A 23,188-nucleotide genomic window follows, 5' to 3' on the forward strand; every position below is an offset into this window, starting at 1 on the left:
AAATAATGTAGAGTTTCATGTTTCGAGTTTCCAAACAATGTCATAAACAAATGAAACCATTATTTCATGCAACTGCAACAACCTGTAAATGGGAATAATTTAAAATATACTGAAAACCTAAGCAAGAAAAAATAAAAGGAAAAACAAATAGTTTGAACACCTAGCTTAGTGTTGATAAAAAACAATAAACAGTGGAAAAGAATTAATCAGTGAAGAAATGGTAGCAAAGGAAAACACAGTAAGAATAATGTGCTAGTTTATGAGAAATAAAAATGTTTCTCCTTTTGCTGTATGCATTTGCATTAGCCATAAGTCTCCCTGTGCAGGGAAGTTCTTGCTGATTCAGTGTGGCACTTGAACCTCTGTCAAGCAGAAAGCTGGGGTGTTTGACGAATATTGAACCAGAGGAGGATCCAGAAGAGGTTCAGCAAGTGTCCCTGTTGCCCTCCCTTGGAGAAGAAGGAGACATAAAGCTGGGCCAGGGCAAGCAGGGCTCATCTGGTCCCCAGGAAAACCTGGTACCACAAGAACCTTCAGCAGAGGTTCACTTGTGTTTTAGTCCCAGCCATTGAACATACAGAGGACATTCAGCTAGCCAGTTCCTTTGACACAGACCTACTGTGTCACACCATATGGACCATCCTTCTGCTTCCCCTTGTAAACTACTGTTCAACCTCCTGCAGAGGAGACCTCCTATATGCCTTGGGGTTCCTGTACAAAAAGAAAAACAAAGACACTTCCATGTAGTGTTTGCTTGCCATATGTGTTGTTTGATTGCCTTGCGCTGAGACCCCTCTATCTCTGGTTGAACATACCAGTAACCAAATAAAAGTCATTCACCGCGTTCACCTGGGAGCTCTGAGTCAAAGACGGTTTTGCAAGATATCCCCCTTCTCCTAAATAATTCAGTGAAATAAAGGCTTGCAAGAGGGTAGGAAAAGACAGTGGTGAGACGCTGAAGGATATTGCTAGTTGTGTTTCCCTGAGGACAGGAATAGATCGGTTCTTCCAGTAGAGTACACAGGGTTTGTCATGCTCGTGCCAACAAGCTTCAAATCATTTATAAAGGCTGGATTCCAACTGCCCCAAGCAGTCAGCTGTAGATGTGCACTTTTTGCTTTACAAATGGGAGGTGACCTTATACCAAAGGGACCCTCCTTACTGCCTGACTCCCTGACTTCCCCAGATGAAAGGTGTTGGCTTCCCCAGCAGCACAGAAGTAGTATTTATCAAAACTTTCTCCAGTTTTTAGTTGGCTTTTTGTTTGCCTCAGGTTGCTGTTAAAGGGCACTCTGTACTTCGCTGTAAATTAATTTCACAAGGTTTTGCAGCACAGATTAATTTTACATACTGTAATTCAATGGGAACACAATTCTTAATTTTGCTGTTTGCAGAACGAAGAGCCAATTTTCTCCAAGGATGGTCGGAAGTTTTTCTTTGTGCGAGCCATTCCTCAGGGAGGACGTGGGAAGTTCTACCACATCGCCATGTCATCGTCACAGGTAGGGAAGGTGCAAGTGTAGAACATGGATCTTGTGAATAAAGGAAAACATTCAGTGGTGGTTTACCAGGCATAAGATAACATGAATTTCTGAATCAGATACTTAGAAGGAAAAAGTCTATCAACTATCTCTTTTCAAACAATATTGTTTCATTGGGTTTTTTGTTTGTTTTTTGGGTTTTTTTTAATACCTTCTTAGTTGTACATAAATAAGTAAACCCCTGCACTGCCAGAAAGGATTAATTTGAAGCTTGTGGACACACTGGATTAGAGGAAGGGGTTTGAAGCTGCTCTGTACTGAATTCATCCCATTATCTTCAGTGGAGTTAAGATGATTTTCACTGTGTTATTTCTATACCTGTCTTTTCACAGAAATATGGGAGGGAGGTAGACTGTGGAAATTGCAGGTGCACGGTTTGTTTTGAACAGGTAATGGAGTTTAGAGAGTTCCCTTTCTCAGAACAGAAACACAAAGAGAAGCTTTGCTCAGATATCTTCTTTTAAGAATAAAGAAATCAAATTCTCTTTTATTTTTGGCAGCCCAACAGCAGCAGTGATAACTTACAGTCTATTACATCTGGTGACTGGGATGTGACAAAGATATTGGCATACGATGAAAAGAGGCATAAAATGTAAGTAAACTTTGGTCTGACAGATCAGTCATCCACTGCTTAGCACTGGGCTATGGGGTTAGTTACAATGATGTCGTGTATGCATCTGACATGTATGAGCTCAAGGAGATGTGGATAAGACAGACACCTCTGTTTCTGCCTCTGTTTTGGTTTAACCTCCTACACCATTCCATATAGCTTGTCTTCATTTGATTTTCTATATACAGTTCAAACCTCTCTCTCTGTGACTATAAATGCAGCATACATTTCTATAGCAGAATGCTTTCTCCTGCAGTGACTTCAGATGTTAAACTCTGAAGGAAAGATAACTATTTTCATTGACTTCCTAGATTGTCAATTTTATACAGAATCCTTTATTGACCTTCAAATATAGCAATGTAATAGAAAAATTAGTTAGAATACAAAAAAGTCACACTCCTCCTTTATGCTAGTAAAGTAAAATTCTATATTTTTTTTACTTTTTAAGACAGATTTCATGAAAATACATTAAAATGTTTGGAAGTTTGTCTGGAATCAAATACCATATAGAGTCGTTTGCATGCAAAGACCCATTAGATACAAGACTGAACTCCCAGTTTCTTAAGGTCACTGAAATGTCTAAGTCTCTGGCATATGATAAAGTTTGAATGATCAGAGCATAATGCTCTTTCAGGGTGCTGAGTGCCCTCAACTACCAATAACTTCAATAAGAACAAAAGGTCATTAGCACTTGGCAGAGCTAGGAAGCAAACTAGCACCAAAGCTCTTGTTTGCATTTTCACTGACCAGTCAAACAGAAAATACCATGCACTATTTGTGCAATCAAAATGTACATCTAGGTAAGCGCAGATTATTGGAAAGAGAACAGCAGGGCTGAATATCCTGTCTGACATGCTATTCACCCCACAGACACTATGTCCACTATGTCTGCTCCTGTGGTCTGTCACTATTCACATGAAATGCATCTGAGGCATCATTCTGGACCTTGAGCTTGATCACCTCCAGCAGCATCAGGAGGTTCAAGGTCAAGAAAAACTGCCTCACTGTTACTGCAGAACAGGGCTTTCACTGTTTAGCCGGGAGAACAGATCACCACAGTCTCAGCACAAAACTTGGGCAATGAAGCATTCTTCATTTATGCTGTCTTCCCTGGAAGTTCAACTCCCTTTTTCAAAGGGGACATTTCCATATGTTTCATGTAAGCCCCTGGCTAGCTCAATGTGCAAAGAAATAAAAATGAAATAGAAATGGTTCTAGAGAAAAAGAAAAGCTGCTAAAAGGTAATTCTGCACCATAGACCTTGATGTGAAAATGTGAAGGTCGTTATCCTCACCACTTGAACCTTTTTGACCCACTGGTATGCATAGTCCGGGACCCAAACTTTTTCATGTCTGTTTTAATTGCAACCTACCAAGTACTTGTTTGAGCTGATGCAGTGACATGTTCCTCTGTATGTTTTCTAATTTCAGTTTAAAATTTCCTTGCTTTTACAAGATCAAGCAAATGGCTATGTGAATTAAGATGTTATTGTATAAGATATTTGTAAAATTTTTTTTTTCAGTTATTTCCACAGCACAGAAGATTTGCCAAGAAGGAGACATTTGTACAGGTCTGTACTTTACTAATGTCAAATGCAGAATTTCCCTTTTCAATCTTACATGAATCATTACATTAGAGATTGCAGTAGAAACAATTGCATACCTGTTTCTTTTAATGACATTGCAACACCTTGCAATGTATCACTGGAATAGACAGACGAACATAACATTAGTGAACAAAATGTAAGAGATTTGGAAATGTTTGAAATTTAGCAATTTTCTCATTTTGTTGAAAATTTCAAATTGATCTCAAGATTGATAACCTGTTACAAAACTTTCCAACAAAACTACTTAGTGCTTGAAAGAATTCAGTTACGTAAACTAAGAGTATAAACTGTTTCTATACTTCCAGACTGCACTTTTCATGAAAGATCAATAGCACTTCACCTGCTCAGGAGATTGAAAAGAAAAAGCAATATGTTATGTTTACAAATGTGTTTTCTTTCAGTAATTCTAGGTAACTTTAGTATCCTCAGTAACTGTACAATGAATAAAAGGTTAGTTTATAGAAAGCTATTGGTAGTGTAGCTATCACAAAGTATTGTGAGAATAGATTATAAAAAGGAGGAAAACCAAACTCTGAAATAACCATTTTGGAATCATTATTTTCTTATATTTTTCTTCTTGGTGTTTGTAATGAAGGGCAGGGCTGGTGATAGCATCATTTTATAAGGGACTGTCAGTACATTTTCCTTCTCTAACATGATTTCATACCTTTTTTCCCTCAGTGGGGAGAAAACTAGAGCAAACTATATTATCTACAATTTCATCACGTTTTTCTTTTTAATTATGTTTTCCTGTTTGCTGCATTCCACATTTTTTAAGAGTAGTTCAGGTCAGTGTTTATTTTCCTGAAGAACAGAAAATAGGGAAGAAAAAAATCAAAGCCATATTGACCATTAATTTCTATCAGCAGATGGGAGAAAAAGTCACTTTAAAAGCTGAGTCCAGGCACAGTTGCTCAGAAAACCTTACTAACCTCACCTCCCCACACTGATAACAGGGAAAAAGATGCCCAAAACGTGAATGTCCTCAACTTTAAGTTGATTACACAGTGACATTGGCCTCATTTGATTTCCTGCATTGGGTAGTCTGAAACATGATCTCACCCTAAACAAGATCCCAAGAGCTGCTCAGTTGAGTCTGTGGTGGCCCTAAATAGGTTGCTCAGCCTCATCTCTTTTTACCTTGAAATGGTAGCAAAACCACTCATCTACTTCACAGCAATACTGGAAAGATATATTAATTAATATTCTTGAAGCACCATGAAGTTGCAACATGCCATAGCACTGCAAAATTTTATTTATTAATATTTGTTAATAAGCAGTAATTCATTCTTCAATCTACAGTAGGTTCTCACAAAATGCTTCTGAAAATATGGACAGACCATGTTACCTTCTTCAAAATATCTTTTCTTTCTATTTGGACATTGTAACATCAACTGTTTAAATTCCTGAAAATACCTTTAGCCTCAGAGACAGCTGCTACCAAACCAAAACAGTGAGGCAACCAGTTAGAAACTTAAAGAAAGCAATTCCAGTCCTTTATTGTCTGCTATAATATAAATTGGTGTAGAAACACTACTCCTTTATTTCATGCTTTCATTCGCTAAATCATAACTTCCTCTTGTGGAATTGCAACGATGATTTTGTTTTAAAAACTGTACCATCCTACATAACCATCTGACCTTGTAAAGAAAGATATCAGTATCTGCTTATATATTGTCCATTCAGGAAAAAAAAAAAAAAAAAAAAAAAAAAAAAGCCATTACTGCTGTTTAAACGCAACCAAATGGAAATGCTTTGTCTCTTGCTAATGTTGAGCACATTATATTTATGTTCTTGTTCTACAGTACAGTGAGGTTCAAATAATGTTGCTTCCAGATAACATTTGTTCAGTGACCTTCATGGACTTGTATTAACTTTTTCAGCGCAAGCACAAATGGAAACTTCAACAGGCAGTGTCTGTCTTGTGATCTGATTGAAAACTGTACTTATTTCAGCGCATCATTCAGTCACAACCTGGAATACTTCTTACTGACATGTGAAGGTATGTTGGTTTTGTTTTTGTGACTGTTGTGTCTAAGGATAGGATTTAGGCATGGTTGTCTTCAGATATCCTATGAACCTGTGGGTAGTTTTGAAAGATAGGCCCTAAATATCTGTGTCATTTCACTTTTAAAGCTTTACTCAATTTTTTTTTTCTTTTGTGTGTTATTTTTGGTGGTGGTTGTGGTTGGTTGGTTGGTTTGGGTTTTTGAACTATAAAACATGTGTGCAACCTGTTTCTGTGTACATCTTACTATTGAAGACAGAGGCAAGTTCCTTTAGCCGGTCCAAGCATCCTGAAGTTAAAATAGGAGCAAAACCTAGAGGAGATAAACATCAGTAAATTTATGAGAGAAAAAAACAGCAAGGTGGGATTAACCATGGGTGACTGGAACTAAGTTCCAAATGCATTAACTCTGCTGATTTGATTGTAAGGATTTCCTCACACCAGTACCGTGAACTGGGGGATTTCAAAGTTTATAGGTTGCCGTCAAAGGACAGTTTGCCAGTAAAAATAAGTTTGCAGAAAAGTATCTAATGGACAATGTGCTTGGTGGGCGAGTACAGAATATCTGTTGTTTTGCTGCTCATTCATCTTACATTTCCCTTAGCTTGAAATAATCTACAGGCCCAACAGAGGTTTTCTGTGTTGAAAACACCTTACAGGATATTCCTGGAGAAGAGTTGTAAAAGCCAGCTTTCTCCAGCTCTGTTAAGAATCAATGAAGAACTCCGTAACATTTGATCCTATGTGATTTAATTCTGCTTAGTTATCCTAAATTACCCACACTGTGCATACACACAGAACTGGATTGCAGCTCCCATGCCTGTATGGGTAAGCATTGTTCTTACTGGTTGACCAGTGCCATGATTGAAGTATCTCAAATGGCTGTACACCCCTAAAAAAGTCTGGCAAAGCAGCATGCCAGCAAGAAAGGCCTGATTTTCAGCAGCTCAGGAAAAAGTATGTATAAAGAAGAGTAGCTGTTGTGTATGCTGTTGTAGAGCAGTCAGGTGGTGCATGGACATCACCTTCTTTGAATAGCAAATATTCACTGGTGTCAGCAACTGTGGAGCACACCAATGATAAAGAAGAGGTATATGAGATGGCAACATGGGAAACAACCAGGATAATCAAGATAAAGGGCCAGACCCCCTGCTCCTGCGTGGGCTCCTCTCCACGGGCTGCAGCTCTGGCCCGGGGCCTGCTACTGCGGGGGCTCTCCATGGGCCACAGCCTCCTCCAGGCCACATCCACCCGCTCCACTGGGGGCTCCTCCACGGGCTGCATCGTGGAGATCTGCTCCGTGTGGGACCCATGGGCTGCAGGGGGACAGCCTGCTCCACCAGGGGCCTCTCCACAGGCCGCAGGGGAACTTGTGCTCCGTGCCTAGAGCACCTCCTGCCCTCCTGCTGCACTCACCTTGAGGGCTGCAGGGCTGGTGCTCTCACACTTCTCACTCTTCTCTCTCAGCCGCTGTAGCACAGCATTTTTTTTCGCTTAAATCTGCTCTCCCAGAGGCCCAACAAGCATCAGTCATGGCTCAGCTCTGGCCAGATGGACCTGGCTCTGATCTGACATGGGGCAGCTGCTGGGCTCTCCTCATACCCTGCAGCCCCCTGCTACCAGAACCTGGCCACATAAACCCAATACGTACCAACCAAAATGTCTATACATTTCATAGAATGTGTTTTGCCCCAAGAAGGAAAGACAGGCTGTATTTTTGAAGACATTTATAAGTAGACTAAAAAAATACATGGCAATACAATGTAGTGAAGTAACACTGACAGTACAATGGGTAATTATCTTAATGGACTATCTGCAAATCTATGACTTATGTGGCAGACATATGCAGGGAAGTGTAATTTCCCACTAAATATTCAGTAATGTAGTGAACATTATTATATTTATGACGTTTGTCTCTTGACAAGAAAAGCCCTGTGTATTGTTATTCTTGTATTCATTTCAAGAAAAGCTGTCAATAGCTTATAGAAACTGTGTCCATCTCCATCGCACCAAGATAATTGTTTTGCCGTAATTTGAAGTCTTTGTGAATAACAATATTAAGGTTTCTAAAGGATCTTATTGAACATTGGGGATATGTTTGTATTGTATTATATCTCATTTACAAAAAACCTGAAGTGTTACCTGAAGAGATTAATGAATTTTATTAGAGTGTACATTAATCCAGATACACAAGATAATCATTTTGCATAACAAACTGTGGGCTAGATCCTCAGCTGCTGCAAACAATACCTCCATTATCAGGTCATTAGTGTTAGATCTGTTTACATCTGCTGAATATATCTTTGTCTGAATTTTAATTATACAAGACTAAATTGTCGAACTCTACTCTCCATGCAGTGCTTGAACCTCATCACAGCTTGAACCTTGGAACTACTGTCAATATCTCCATTCAAATACCTTTGCAAAATGCGTGTGCATGAGAAAATACAGAGATCCTGGCAAGATTTCCATTTTCAATGATTTTATAAAAGTCCATTAAATTTGGTAGATTTTCCTTTCTTACATAAATGAGAGTTGTATTTTTTAAAGTTCTTTACTTTCAAGAAGTTTGCTGGTATGTTTCTTTTTAGAACATTTTGTGCAGGACACATTTAACATCAGCTGTCTGCTGTGTTCACATCTACAGCAGAGTCAACTCCCTTTGGTTCCTGTTATAGCCAAAGTGGGTCTTGAAAGGGGAATCATTGCTTCTGTGTGAAATGCAGACTTCTGGACAAAATAATCATTCCCTCAGACTTTGGTGGCTATGCTGAATATGCAGAGAATGGAGGGTGGATGTCTTAACGTATCATGTGCATCAGGCTCTTGGAGTCGGATGGAGAATTTTGAACACCCTGCCATAGGCTGAATTCATATTTAGATGCTTCCCAGAAAGTTTGGCTTATGGTTATAAGATACAAAAACTTCTTATACAGCTGTTGCAGTTTGATGGAGAATCACTTGCATCCACTAACAGGAGGCTTCCTTCTCCACTGCTTCTCAGGCTACTCACACCTGGAGTCAGTGTTAATATCCAGACAGTGGCAAACCATACCTAATGCTGTTTTGTGCTTTCTCCTCCATCTAAACTGTAAAAAATCACCCACAGCATGGATCTTGCTGTATACTCTGTGACTGGCTACACAAATGTGTGTTTGTAGCAGTAACCATGTTCTGACACAGTGTCAGATTTATATGTATCTTTGAACTTAGCTAAACTTAATGTTTTTACTTTGACCAACCCTGTAATATTTTGAGAATTCATATTTTCTCAGTTGTCCATAGGACAATTTCATGGCCAAATATTTATATGGAGTTTTCAATGGCTTGAAAACCATTTCTATATAGACAGTTAGAGACTAACCTCCGCCATACCTCAGTTTCTCTCTAACCCTTTGAAGAACTCACTTTGCAATCTTCAGTTGCCAACTTCACTGTGTTTAGAGATTCAGACACAACTGTGGCTCAGCTTATCCTCTCTAAAATGGATGGAAAGCTTTGTAAGGTTTGATTAACCAACTGATGCTTATAATGTACTCTGTGACAGTTAAATGAAAGGCACTGGAAAGGGAAAACGTATAGCTATTCAAAAAAAAAAAAAAAAAGTCTGGCAAGAAGTCTGGCAGGTAAAAGGTAGAGAGCTGGAAGATTTCTACTCACTGCTTCAGTACCTTAGAGGCAGCATATAATTGTCTTTTTTGCTGTCCTTAACAGCAGTGCTACTCAGCACAGGCTGAAATGAGAGAAGTTTGCTATAATAAAAGGTAACCTCTCTTTCAAGAGGACAATGTAATGCTTACTGTCAGTAGGCAACATTGCAATCACTCAGTCCCAGAAGGCTAGTTACCTTATTTTTCATCTAATTTTATATGCTCATGATTGAATTACTGTAGTAGGATCTAAGGAAGCATGATGCTTTGCAGACTGCTCTTAGATTATCTCGTCGAGACACTGTTGAAAAAGCAATATGTACTGGAGCAAGGTCACTCCTACTGTCACCTTCATCACAAAATATGGGCTTACACTTCTGTCTCCTCTCATAAACCAGCACAGGCTCTGCCACTGATTCCCTTTAAGATAAAGAGAAGGAAAATCTGGATGGAAGGGTTTTGCTACCTTATACTTAAATTTAATTGAGGATGGATTTTTCTCATCTGAAATACCATGTAAAATTCAATTATATAGATAAAAGTGTAAGAAATAACAAGTTTTGGCTGTGAAAAGCAACATTTTCATGTTTATTTAGTGGGATTCAGGTAGATAAAGTGCAGAGCTGAAAAACACTGAGCTAGTAATGCACTAAAGACCATTTTTAGGATTGCTTCTCCTTTGCAAGAATTAAACCTTATCAAGACCATAACTGCTGCCAGTTCTGTAATGTTTTAGCATTTCCATTTTAAATAGGTGCTCCTCATCTTCAGTGACTCCATCCCTTGCTCCCCAGTGTTACTCACCAACACAATTGAAACCTGAGTGTTAACAAAGTCATTCATGGAGAAAGAAAGGATGCACAACCACTTTTATTGCAGGCTACCTTGTACTCTGACACTCTGTGTAGCAGGTTTGGTTCCAGTGTCTTCACTCTCATAAAATGTGTTTTTGAAGTCACTGAGATTTGGCTTAAACACATGGAATTGACAAAGATTTTCCAGATCCTGGAGTTCAAGTCCCTGCTATTGCAGGCAGCTGCATCATATCTTCCTCTGAATTAGCTGGTCAGTCAACATCAACTCACCCTAGCCTTAAGCTGATCTTGGCCAGCTCTATGTCTTTGGGGAGCCATGAGTTTCCCCATAAAGGGTTAATGCCTGCTAGCTTTGAGACAAGAGGAATGGTGAGGAAGTCTTCTAGCCCATGCATACATAGCTGCAATTAATGCCATTTAATATGTGATGAAAATGATAGGGGTGCGTGCTGTTCATGGAATGCCTACCAGCCTGCTAATTAAAGTTCTCCATAATCATGCATTATCAGGAAGGGATTAATCATTTTTTTTAAGGATGACACAAAGAAAATTAGTAGTTATGCAGAGGGGAGAGGACTATAATAAGGACTAAGAGGAAACTATTGCCTCATGCTCAGCATGGTTGCTGGTGATACAGAACTGCCTTTGCCACTGCACTGTGTGTTATCTTTTTGTCTATTGACCAATTTGGAAAAAAAAAAATCATCTTTCATTTTGAAAAGAGACGACAGTGTACCTTAGAACAGGGAATGCTTTTTCTCTCAAGGTCTCAAGTCCTTTCTATTTTTCAATAAATGGTAAGATTGTTCTGGTTCAAAACAAATTACAAGCACTGTAGTTTATCCAAGCTCTTTGAAGATTCTTTTTTGTTGGATTCTTTTTGTTTGTAGTTGACTAGTAGTCTTTAGTGTCAATATGTGCAGGTCAAATTATGTTAAAGCTGTCTCTCTCTTTGGAGAAAGGAAAGTAGGCTCTTCTAACAAAAATGTTGAAGTATTATCACCTGATTTCAAAGTTCTCTCTAGTAATGCAGTTATCAGTAGCTCAGCCTAGATGCTGTAGATCAGTAATCACAGGTAGCAGGAATGAAGTCATTTCTGCCTTTTCTAGGAGTCAGTTTTGTAGCTGTAGAGAAAAATGATATGTTGTAACTGAGCTGTGCTTGATAATATGCCTAAAGAACCAATGGGAAAGGGATTTATCTGGGTATAGGTCTGCTTTTCCCCAGGTATGTCCTCTGAAACAGCAGCTACAATGTCAATAGCACTGTAAGTACACTCCTGGTCCTGCAGTGCTGAATGATGCCTGTTGGCCGGATTATTCATAAAAAATGAGATTTATAGCTCTTTGGTTCTGCCAGATAACATCCTGGTTCAGTCCCATAAACAGAGCAAGGAGTACAAAAGCACAGTGTAGGAAAATGTTGTAATTTAAGGATCTCCTTTGAGAGAATGATTCACACTAATAAAGAAGCAATGCAACCAATTTAATGATAATCTGAGTCAAATTCCTCACATTATTGTACATATAACTTGTCCTGTCATTGTAGCTATGAGTTTTAAAGATGAGTGCTGCAAGTTTATTATTTACAGAGCCAGCACGTAGCTATAAACTTCTCAGCTCCTTAAAATGTTTCCTGAGAACTGAATTATCTTCTTTCTCCCTCTTGGAGGGATATAGAAACATCATCTGAACATGTGAGAACTTAGTAGCATTACCTGCTACTTCCACCTATTACGTTTATTCTGAACATTAAAATGAGCATTTATTTTTCTTTTGTTTTCCTGAGTTTTTTTGGAGTCAACAAAGACTTTCACTACCAAGTTGCATCAAATCATCTAGCTCTGTTTCGTGGCAGGCTGTCCTCACATCAGCTTTAATCTCATTTTAACCCTGCAGAATCCAGAGAATGTTTTAGCAAGGCTTGGCCTTCCAGTATGAAGAGGTCTAAAACCATGTTGTGGAACCATTTTAGAAATCTCTTTTTCTGTCCTCTCATGTGGTCACAGCACAAGCTCCTGCCCACATGGATGGCACAAGTCCAAAATGTTATACTTCTGGACAACACCATGCACACAGAAATCTTTTGTGTAGGTGGGTCTAAGTTAAAAAAGACATTCAGTGAAAGCATTAATTTGCAATGAGGGCTGCTTAAAAAGAATTCATCAGCGTGGTTTTTGTGCTTGTCAGGGCTAGGATTTGGAAGGGGGTTCGCATCCTTGATTAGTACAGTCATTCTAAAGCCAGTTAGTGACCACTAACTATCACCTCTCCTGCATTAATAATGTGACTTTTTACTAAAACCCAGCACTCCCGTGGAAAACAACTTTTAAAGGAGGATGGAAGTGGCAAGAAAAGTGGGAAAACTGGATAATGGATGCCGCCTCGTGTGCTGCATAGCCGAGGGCTGTGCAGTGTGAGATAAGCTCAGCCAGCAGCCAGCTGGGTGGGAACATCCTCTGAAATGCCAGCATCCAGCACTGTTACCACTTCTATAGTTTAGTCCAAGGATTTAAAAAATAGGATTTTTTTAAATGTGAGTAAACATAAAATTCTGTGTGTTGTTTCTAGTATTGTGCCTATTCTTAGATGCCATCTCTGCATAAACACATTGTCTTTTCTGAGTATATTTATTTTGGAAAATCTTGTAGTATTTTATTTTCTCATGGGATTACCAGCTGATTCAGCCAGGCTTGAGTGTGCCCCAAAGAAAAGCTAAATTAAATCGATAAAGCACTTGGATTTATTGACAAATTTCACTCCAACAAAATAACATTTTATCTTCTACATCTTCTTATCAATTCAGGCAGTTTCATCTGTACTTTTTATAATGTTGAGTTTATAATGCTTAGTTTTGGGAATGTGTTTGCCCTGAAAACTCCATAAAAACCTGGATATATGATTTTTAACCATCAACTATCTTCACAAAAATTTGCTAGTTTTGGCATTTCACTCCTGAGAAATTTTCTTCTGTAATATTCATCGCAAAAACAGAGGGACTTCTACTGCTAGTGAGTTGTTTTCTGAATAAAAGTGTCTGAATTATTTTTGCTACAGTAAGGAAGATCATGACCTTTGTCTTTCATCATGAGTGAATCAAATTGCATTTTGCTTCAGTTTCTCCATTAATATGAGGGGTTGATGGGATCATCACAGGGGCATTATTGGCAGCAATTTGTATATCTATGTCATTTTGAACATGAAGAGCTTAATATTTAATGTCTCCAGATAATTCTATATTGAGATTTATCAAGATACAGGGAAGAGGCAATAGAAATTTTATTGTTGATAAAATAAATACAGTGCTGAGCGTTTAATTTGAGTTATGGAAAGACGCATAAAGCCCTTTGCAACCTTTCCCCAGTAGATCATTTTCATGCTTTTACCAGGTGGGGAGCAGAGGTACAGCGAGAATTAGTGACTTGCCTATGGCCACATCTCAAGCCAAGTATCATGACCCCCATTTCCTTCCTCATATTGCAAGACAGCACTCCAAGGAAAAGCACCGTTGGCTACTGGAACAGACCAGAAGTGGGTCTAGCTCCACAGCCTGTCTCCGTCAGTGGAAGCTGCATAATTACCCTCTTCAGGATTTTTGCAATAATGTACCCATCAGGGACATATCTGCCCAGCTCTTGCAATAAGAGGTTGGCTCATGCCTTGAGGCAGGAGAATAATGAACCTCTTTCTACATTTTTCTCAGTTCCTTCATTTAATCAGACCTTTTAACCTGTGCTGTGTGGGCCAGACCCACCATCCCTTGAAATCAATGGAAAACCTGGAAATGGGGATTTTTATAGTAGATGTGGACAAGCAGATGACAGGAGAGCCCTAAATCAACATGTCTACCATTCCACAGAGCAAGTTCATAAGTTAATGTTTGGTTTACAAAACCTAGTTATATTGCTAATGCATTGCCTTACATATCACACAGAAATCTGGCATATAATGGTCTCATCAATAATGTTCCTAGAAGCAGATTGATCTTAGTATTCATTATTCTCATGTAAAGAAAAAAAATAAAAAATTAAAAATAAAAAATCTGTGCAATAATAATCAATGTACATAGCATAGATCTTCCTTGGATACTTTTGGCTGTTTATGAACTATAAAACAACTGAATATTTAGACAAATACATCTGCAAATGAAGTAGGTGGATTGCTTTCTTTGTTCCCTAAGAAAACTATCATTTTAATTGTAGAGTACTGTTGGATTCTTTAAATCCTGTGTTGAATGTAAACACCTATGATTTCTATACTTTGAAACAGGTTTTTATAATATTTGTTTTAATTTGATGGTCCATATCTATACCTGAAGAGTTCAAAGACATGTTTGATAACAGTGGTCTGAAAAGTTAAGCTGCAAAATGCTAGTTAGGAGACACAGGTTTGATTTTCTCCTCTGCCACAAGCTCCTTTCAACTCAAAAAAGTATTGTAATTCAAACTTCCTAGAGATGTTGTGAAAATAAAATCCATTACTAACTGTGGTGCTCAGATGTGCAGTGACAATAAGGGCACAGAGGCTCCTGGAAGGATAAAATACCAGAGTGGTTTTGAAAGATTCAGTGAATCTTCAATCCCTTCACTGCAGAACAACTTTCATAGCAGCAACTCAGCTATTAGCATGCAGGAGAGCACTCCCGTAACAAAAACAGCATGTAAAATGATTAAATCATACCAGAGTGAAGAGCTAACAAGGCATGGTTGCACACAGTTGCTGTTAGCTCACAGCACCGTGCAACATTTCATCTCAATAGCAATTCAATAACCGGTCTGTAATTACATCACAGCCCTTAATAAGCACGGGCCCAATCCTCCCAGGTGCTGAGTGTTCTAAAATCCCACCAGCCACAGTGGGAGCTGGAGAAGCCTGGTGCAGCAGAGGAGCCCCTCGGCACGCTGCGGTGTGGGACTCCTGCCAGACCAGCTCCTGTGTCACCACAATGTCACTCAGTGCCTCTGGAGACAGGGCTGGCAATCAGTGGTCTCTTGAATTTTGATTTATAGAAGCAGCAAAGTAGTTACGAAAAAAAGGTAATAACCCAATATGGGTTTAAAGCATGGCATTATGTATTATATGTTTGTATAAAGCTCTGAGTGTTAGGAGTTGGAAGACCCAACACAGCCATGAGGAGGGCACGCAGGTGGAAGCAGAAATACCATCCTATGGCTTTTATGATGTTGAGGGTCCTTGGGTATGTATGTGTGTGCAGTTTGCTCCTTGTAGTTGGTATGGAAGGATGGCCAGGAGGGCCAGCTGAACCTTGGGTGGATCAGGAATAGCATGGCTAGCTGGGCGAGGGAAGGGATTGTCCTGCTCTGCTCTGCACTGGTGCAGCCTCACCTCAAGTACTGTGTGCAGTTTTGGGTGGCACAGTATAAGAAGGACATAAAACTATTAGAGAGTGTCCAAAGGAGGGCAACAAAGATGGTGAAGGGTCTAGAGGGGAAGAAGTGTGAGGAGCAGCTTAAGTCCCTTGGTTTGTTCAGCCCAGAGCAGAGCAGGCTGAGGGAAGGAGGCCTCATGGCGGCCTGCAGCTCCCTCACGAGGGGAGCGGAGGGGCAGGCGCTGAGCTTTGCTCTCTGGGGACAGCGACAGGACCCGAGGGAACGGCATGGAGCTGGGACAGGGGAGGGTCAGGCTGGGTGTTAGGGAAAGGTTCTGCTTCCAAAGGGTGATCGGGAACTGGGACAGGCTGCCCAGGGCAGTGGGCATGGCACCGAGCTGCTGGAGTTCAAGGAGCGTTTGGACAGTGCTCTCAGACACAGGGTCTGTTTGTTTGTTTGTTTGCTTTTGTGTCGTCCTCTGGGGACCCAGGTGTTGGACTCGATGATCCTTGGGGGTCCCTTGCAAGATATTCTGTGAATCTATAAGTCTATGACTGATCTTTTCGGAAGAATGTGAACAAAGAAAAAGAGGTTGCCTGTCAAAAATACAGGGGGAGTGCTTAGTTAATGTAGTTTTATGGTAAAACACCTTGTTCTTTCTTTTGAGAGAAGAGCCAAAGTTCCTATTTAACCTCCCCAGGTAACCAACATTAAATGCACAGAAGGAAAATGCCTATATTTAATGCCCTCTGAAACAAAGTTATGTAGAAAGCCTGCTGCTTGGCAGTATTTGTGGAGCATGTGGGTTGACTGTCAACTAATAGTATCATAAAACTGCCCATCGTGGTAATGACAAAACATCTCTGAAGCACTTATTGCTGAAATTCAAGTAAAAGCTTTCTAAGTGCAGTTGGTCCTGCTAAGAGGGCCAGCGCTTGGCATTTCAGGTGACCTTTGGCAAGGACTGTAATAAATGATGTCGTCGAGGTAGTCTAAAGAGACTTAATTAGATGCTGAAATAACTACTAGTGCTGTGACAGGAGTTTTATTAACTGAGTCAAAAGCCTATGGACAGAGAAGCACAGTAGGCACGTCCCGGTTTAAGCAGACACGGAAGGTTGATACTCAGATTTTACCAATGGGGTATGCACCAGCTGCCAGCACACTTCAGCATACCCATGCTCTGCAGACCCCAGCCAAGACTGAGAGCCAGTTTTAGATGCTTTCTTTACTGCAGGTGCAGTAAGTGAGAGCTGCCAGGCTCTGGGGAAGGTGGTTTCTACCTGCAGTCGCGACCAATCATGCCTCTCTGTGCCCCAGCTTGCCTTACTGGGAAGCAATGACACTTTATAAAGCACCCTGTAGTAATTTTCATCAGGACCATAACACTTTATGTCCACAAAGACTGGAAGACAAAGTCAGTGCTGCTGCTGAAAAAGGCACCCCCATCTTCTGTCCAGCTTTGGGGCTTTTCCCAAGGATCCACCACCAGTGCCTCAATTCGAGCTGGGTCCAGCATCTGATCTTAATGTAAATTTAATGTTAAATAAATATATGTACCTATACATATTTTTTCTTCTGGGATCAGTTCTAGAAGCTGTTCTGCTCTTTTGCTGGATGGTTGGACAACCGTTTATGATCATCCAAGGGAGTGGGATGGGATGCTGGAATGGGACCAAGTATCCAAGGAGGGTGGAAGCAGGCAACATTGGTTTAAATTATTTAGGGAACCACAGAGAAAGGATCTGGGAGTGTTTTGTGGCCATCAGATGAGTACAGCTTGTTACTGCTGCACCCCAGAGTAGACTGCTATCTATGGTCTCTATTATTCATGACCAAATTATGGTTTTCATCTGCTGGCCCAGAGTTACATCGTTTTCCAGCACACTAAATGTTGTGATATGCATCAACAGAATGGTTTGCTACTTACTGCCTTACCTGCAGCTCACAGAGGGTCAGATTTTCTGGACCATTTGAGATGTCCTTGGCCTGTTCTGGGGTGTACGGTAAGGGGTGGAGAGCTGTTGTTAGACACCCTGTGTTATGAAGGGCATGGTGGTGTCTTTCTGGGTGGAGCAGGACAGGAATCCTCCAGGAGTGCACTATCCCTGTGCTGCTCCACACCCCAGGCTTCCTGGCCAAAATATCTGAAAACTGGAGGTAAATCTGAAGTGTATCTGACTACCCTATGATGTGACAACAACCTCCAGGAGCTGGGCAGGACCCAGTGGCGTGGGTGCAGGTTTCCCACCCCACCAAAGGAGCCCTGCGGCTGCAGCTGATGCTCACATTTTGTGTCACGGGATGACTGTTATCTGCTGTGACCAGAGAGGTTTCCCATACAGGGGTGATTATGATGACGCTTGGCTTTTTGTATACCCAGTAGCGGGAGGCTGTAATTAGTGCTTCGAGGCAAACTGTGACCTCTTGGAACTGTTCCTGAGGGTTATGAAGCTTAAATTAGTTTCTGCTGTTTGAAAGCATGCACAGACTTAATCTGAGGGTCCTATTTATATTATAATTACTATATAATTCACATTTGCATTCACTTGACTTCCTTTCTTACTTAACAGCTAAGGTTGGCTCTCGTGTCTCAGTGCCTTTGTGCGTAGTTCAGGGGTCAGAAGTCCCAAGGGTGAAGCACGGCTGGGGATGTTCTCCCTCGCTCGCATGCCTGTACGACTTTCAAACAGCAGGCTGATAAGAAAAATCCCTTTTGCACAAGCAGAAGCTATCACAAGAGCTTTTTCTCCAGGAAAAGATAGGACGTTATTAGTAGTTTGGAATTTAAAGAACTTCTTTTCTGTTGGCTGTTAACAACATAGTTATTAAAGGAGTCTGAGATTAATTAAATAAAATGGTGACTTTTCTGGATGTTCCAGTCACATTGGCTTCCTTTTAGTAAACCATTCATTTATGCTATAAAATATTTTCCCATATTATTATGCATCCTTAATGCTGTGTAAAGTATAGAAGTACCCATAAATAGTGACATAGAGTAAGTGAAAAGAAATATGTGTGAATATTTAACAACAACAAAAAAAAAAACTAAAAACACCTGTAATTTCCACTGCTTGGAAAAAATAAAAAAAGGATTGTGGAATGAAAGTGAAACTCCTATGACCTTTAAAATTATTTTATTCTGCAAAGCACTACTCGTTCCTTGCTTTTACCTGCTCTGATCCTGTTTAGATTTTGACTCTTGCTTGTAAATATGAGCTGTCTGGCATTGCTCAGAAGCAGGCGATCCATCATCTGCTTCCAGCCAGGGTTCCTGTCATTTGGTCACTCCATATGTACAAAATTTTATTTGAACTCCACTCGTAGGAGACAAATGACCATGACAACAGGCTTCCTCTCATGCTTCATATAATGAAGCTTCACAAATCAGGCAGTGGCCTCCTGCATGCTGAGACTAGGGTGCATGTGCGTTATTTCCAGCTATATGAGCGACCTTGCTTGAACTCATTATTCTGTAGTGGATAGTACAGATGTTACCATCCTGCAAGATTTAAGGCTTCCTCCAAGGAAAACTGCTTCTTTCACCTTGTTTGCCAGCTGGACCAGCTGTACGGTTTATTGCAGGCTTTTGTTTTCTGTTTGCACGACACTTATTTAGTGCTTTATTAATGCAGTCAGTACATTAAGGATATATTAAAGCCTGAGAACTCATGAGATGAAAACAGCTTAATAACTAGGCAATGAGAAGAAATGTTTTTTGTGTTTTCTTTTAAATAGCCAATATCAAGTGTCAATTATTACTTAACTAGCTAGGATATCATTATTTATTTGCAAGAAAATTTTACTTACAGGAAAGAATAAATTAAGGTTATCTAAATCAAATTATAATATATACAAAATCTACAAATACAAAATCTGCAATGAGGCTTTACTCTGTCAGTGTTCATGGACTGTAAACAGCACTAAGAGAATATTTTTTCTCATGCTGTAATTGCAAGGAGATATACTGTTCCTTTGAATTTGTCAAGAGGTTTATTAGAGGAGCTGGGAGGATCGACAGGGACTGCAAGGTTCTTTCTGCCCTTCCACCACTCCACGAGGGATGCAGCTTTGGGTGATCTGGTGAGGACATGGCTGCACAGTCTCTCCATCATGACAGCATTGCCATTTGTAATATTTTTTAATGACAGAACCACAGGATCATAGGAAAATTCAGGTTGGAAGGGACCTTAGGAGGTCTCTAGTCCAACCTCCTGCTCAAAGCAGTGTCAGAAAAGAGGTCAGACCAGGTTGTTCAGGGCTTTACCCAGTCTTGTCTTGGAAGGCTCCAAGGATGTAGAGCGCACAACCTTCCTGAGCATCCTGAGGTATCCAGAGACTTTCCAAGGTAGGCAGGGAATACAGACAATGGTCCTCTACATGTGGTATTTCCTTTAGGATTAGCATATGTTAATCCTATAAGAAAGTTAAGTATATTTAAAACACAGGGACAAAGGTTGAATCTTTGCTTTCGTCTCTTATCAAAGCTTGGAGAAAGCCTGAATTCAAATTGAATAGAAGGAGGTTAAATTAATAAGGGATTCAATTAGAAAGTGCAGGAGATAGAAAAGAAATTGGGAAAAAAAATGAAAAAGAAGAAAGTTCAGTATGGGGATTTCTCTGTTCAGATCCATTCTACCAGCTGAAGATCTGAACCAACATACTGGAACAAAACACCATCGTCTTTGGGGAAGCCAGCGATCCCCATGTGAGCTGGAACGTTTCCCTCCTGGTATTTACATCTTCGGGCGCACACTCATACTATCACGTTTAGGAAATCTGCAAACAAATTCTCCTAACGTTTTTACAGCTCCTCATTTTTATAGCAAATTCTCCTCTTCTTCATAGCTCGTCAAGTCACTACAATGGATGAGTGTACTTGCAATGTTTCTTGAACTTTGTAGGTTTTCCAGGTTCCTACTTGGAACCATCCACATGTGTTACTTTCTGTCTTTTGAAAAACTTGGCCAGACGCCTCACACAAGGAAGGAAATGCTTTGACTCATCCCCCTGGATGTGATGCCTCATTGGATGATATTAATTAAGAGGGAGAGGGCGAGGATTAGCTTGAGAACTGTAAGGGAAGGTTAAGGATTGGCTAAATGAAAAAAGGCAGTAGATTATGATGAAGAGAAATACAAGGCTAATTGGGGATCAGCAGCAGGGTTCATTAGGAGCTGGTCTTGGGAATGACCTTACTTAGATTTTTCCATGACAGCCTGGGAACCCAAAGCTGGACTCAGCTAATGAAATTTGTGAAGGCCGCAAAGCTGATAAGCATCATCAGAAGGCAGAGAGAAACACTGGAGAAGCTGACCATCTTGCAGGCCTAGAATGGGGAAATTAATAGCACAAAGAGCAAGATTCAGCATGCGGTGACCAAGGGCAAGAATTTGTCTCGTACGTTTGAAGCTCTGAAGAGCGGGTGGGTGTCTGGGCACGCAGTGCTCACCACTGGGTGTCTGCAAACCGCCTACCAGCTGTGGCCATGGAGAAGGAAAATGCACTTTTGGCATGGATCAGGCAAGCAATTTTCTGTAGAACTGGGCAAGTGGCCATTTTGTTGTATAAGGACCAGTTAAGGCATCTTCTACAGCAGGGGATAGAGTCCCGGTCATTTCTGTTTAGGAAGGATGAACTGAGAGTGAAACACTCTTGCAATAAAGGATAAGAGGAAAAGAGAATTTGTCTTACAAAAGGGAGCTAAAACAATCTCATTCACCTGGCTGGATGAGGGCTTTGGGGAGACGTGACTGTTCTGACCGCAGAAGGAACACTCATGGTTAGTAGAAAACAGCTTTTTGGCACAAAACCGAAAAGGTGTAAATTGAAGTGATAGCCAGCAGAGTTTGAATTAAGAGGGCAGCTTCTCTTGGAAGAGTTAGGCACCAGTAGCAATTGCCTCAGGGAAAATATATTTAGAGGACATTTATCAATATTTTTATAACACACTATTGCCTGAAGAAGCAAGGGGAAGTTTTCTCAGAGCTGGAGGTCCCGTGTCCTTCTGTCTTCCAATGACCACAGAAGGGACAGTGGGCTGGAGCTGTTTAGTGTCCTTCCAGCTTCCCACACCGCTATTTGCAAGTGCCTCAAAATCCCATGGAACAGACCCTGGTCCTGACCACACTTATTCACTCGAGCAATCTTTTGAAGAACTCATCAGAGCTATTTTGTGCAATGTAATTAACCTCTTGCTCACTTGCCGTCTAGACACAGCTAACTGAAGCCATCTCAGCGCAAGCAGCTTTATTTCTGCTGTATGCAAAGCAAGCATGAAATCTATTACCAGTAAGAGATGGGGCAGACACGAGCGGTACCATCGAGGTGGCTTGTGCAGTTCTGCGTGTTGCCTGACAACTAGACAGTATTGATTATTTTACAAGACAAGTTACATTTGAGGAGGTAAAGATTAGATTAAAAAATTAAATGCCTTGGGGAGGGCGAATAGCAGCACAAATCTGTTTGATGTTTGTGTCAACAAGGTTGCCAAAGCAAACAGCACGAACATCTGTCTGTAGCGCAGACTGGAAAATATTGTAAATGGGAAAATATTTTAATTATAAGCAGTGGCTCACAGAACTCCCCATGTCTTTATTTATTAGGATGATATTATCACCCCAACATATGAACTTTATGCAGCACGTATAAATAATTCATGGATTAGCAAATAAAGAGATCTGGAATCTGTACACAGAGATGGCTGTTGCCAATTATCTCACTTGTGCAGAGCCAGACCCTCTCAGCTCCCATCGCTTGCAGCTGCTCTTTTAAATCATTCATCAGTGCTTAAGAGATATGCTGGTGGCACTGGCAGAGAGTATTTGAATTTTCATTGTTTACACACTGTGAATTTAGCTTCTGGTCTGAAATTATCTGCCACATTGAAGCCTTTGGGAATATGAATGAAGAGAATAAGACAATTCCTCTTTTTTTCCCATTTTTTAACACATATAGTTGTGATTACTTTTCTTTTTTTTTTTTTTTTTTTCAGTTTTACATAACATTCTTTTCATAATGACTACTTTCTTTGTGAAGTTGTAGCTGATATAATTCCCTGTGTTGTTTAGTCCATGAAAATATCAGAAATATTTTGGGATACTCTCTTACAAGTGTTACAGAAACAATGTCTTGTGAATATTTTCTATATGACCTTCAGTTTTTATTCTGGAAATCTATGCCTTGCTACCTAGATATCTACGGAGCTGCTTATTTCTGATAATGTTTAAGCAGAACCTTCTTGAAAATAATAGTGAAAACTGTTTAAAAATTGATGCTTATCTGTGGGCAATGCTTTTTCTTGTAAAATTATGGAAGCACTGACTTCATGCGCACTTTGGGAAAGCAGGTAGTACCTCCTTGATGATACATTTGCCCTTGTCACTACAGTGCTATGGCTTAATTTACTTCAAGCATGGATAATGAGAGTAACATTTTTAAAGGCAAAGCCTTTATGATAGAGACAAATTTTTAGCTATACTAGTTGAAAACTGAAAATTCCCATGAGGAGACTTTTATGCAGCATTATTAACTCTGCATCTGTCTGGGGAGGTATAGAGTATATCTATACACATGGAAGCTTTCCCATCAACAGTTTTGGTCCTTTCTCTAAGGGTAAGAATAAAGCA

The 23,188-nt window shown here is 40.2% G+C and overlaps 1 protein-coding gene across 5 annotated transcripts in view; it reads left to right on the forward strand.

Annotated features, from left to right (window-relative positions):
- The window catches only part of DPP6 (dipeptidyl peptidase like 6), a 554,044-nt gene that overhangs the window by 511,902 nt on the left and 18,954 nt on the right, over positions 1 to 23,188 (forward strand). For all 5 annotated transcript variants that reach the window (XM_040548017.1, XM_040548019.1, XM_040548016.1 and 2 more), the window contains exons 13-16: positions 1,395 to 1,502; positions 2,042 to 2,133; positions 3,674 to 3,721; positions 5,641 to 5,759. In XM_040548017.1, coding sequence (XP_040403951.1) covers positions 1,395 to 1,502; positions 2,042 to 2,133; positions 3,674 to 3,721; positions 5,641 to 5,759 — 367 coding nt within the window. The remainder of the gene's footprint in view (positions 1 to 1,394; positions 1,503 to 2,041; positions 2,134 to 3,673; positions 3,722 to 5,640; positions 5,760 to 23,188) is intronic.

The sequence above is a fragment of the Cygnus olor genome, chromosome 2 (genome assembly GCF_009769625.2).
Source record: "Cygnus olor isolate bCygOlo1 chromosome 2, bCygOlo1.pri.v2, whole genome shotgun sequence".
NCBI classification, from domain to species: Eukaryota; Metazoa; Chordata; class Aves; order Anseriformes; family Anatidae; genus Cygnus; species Cygnus olor.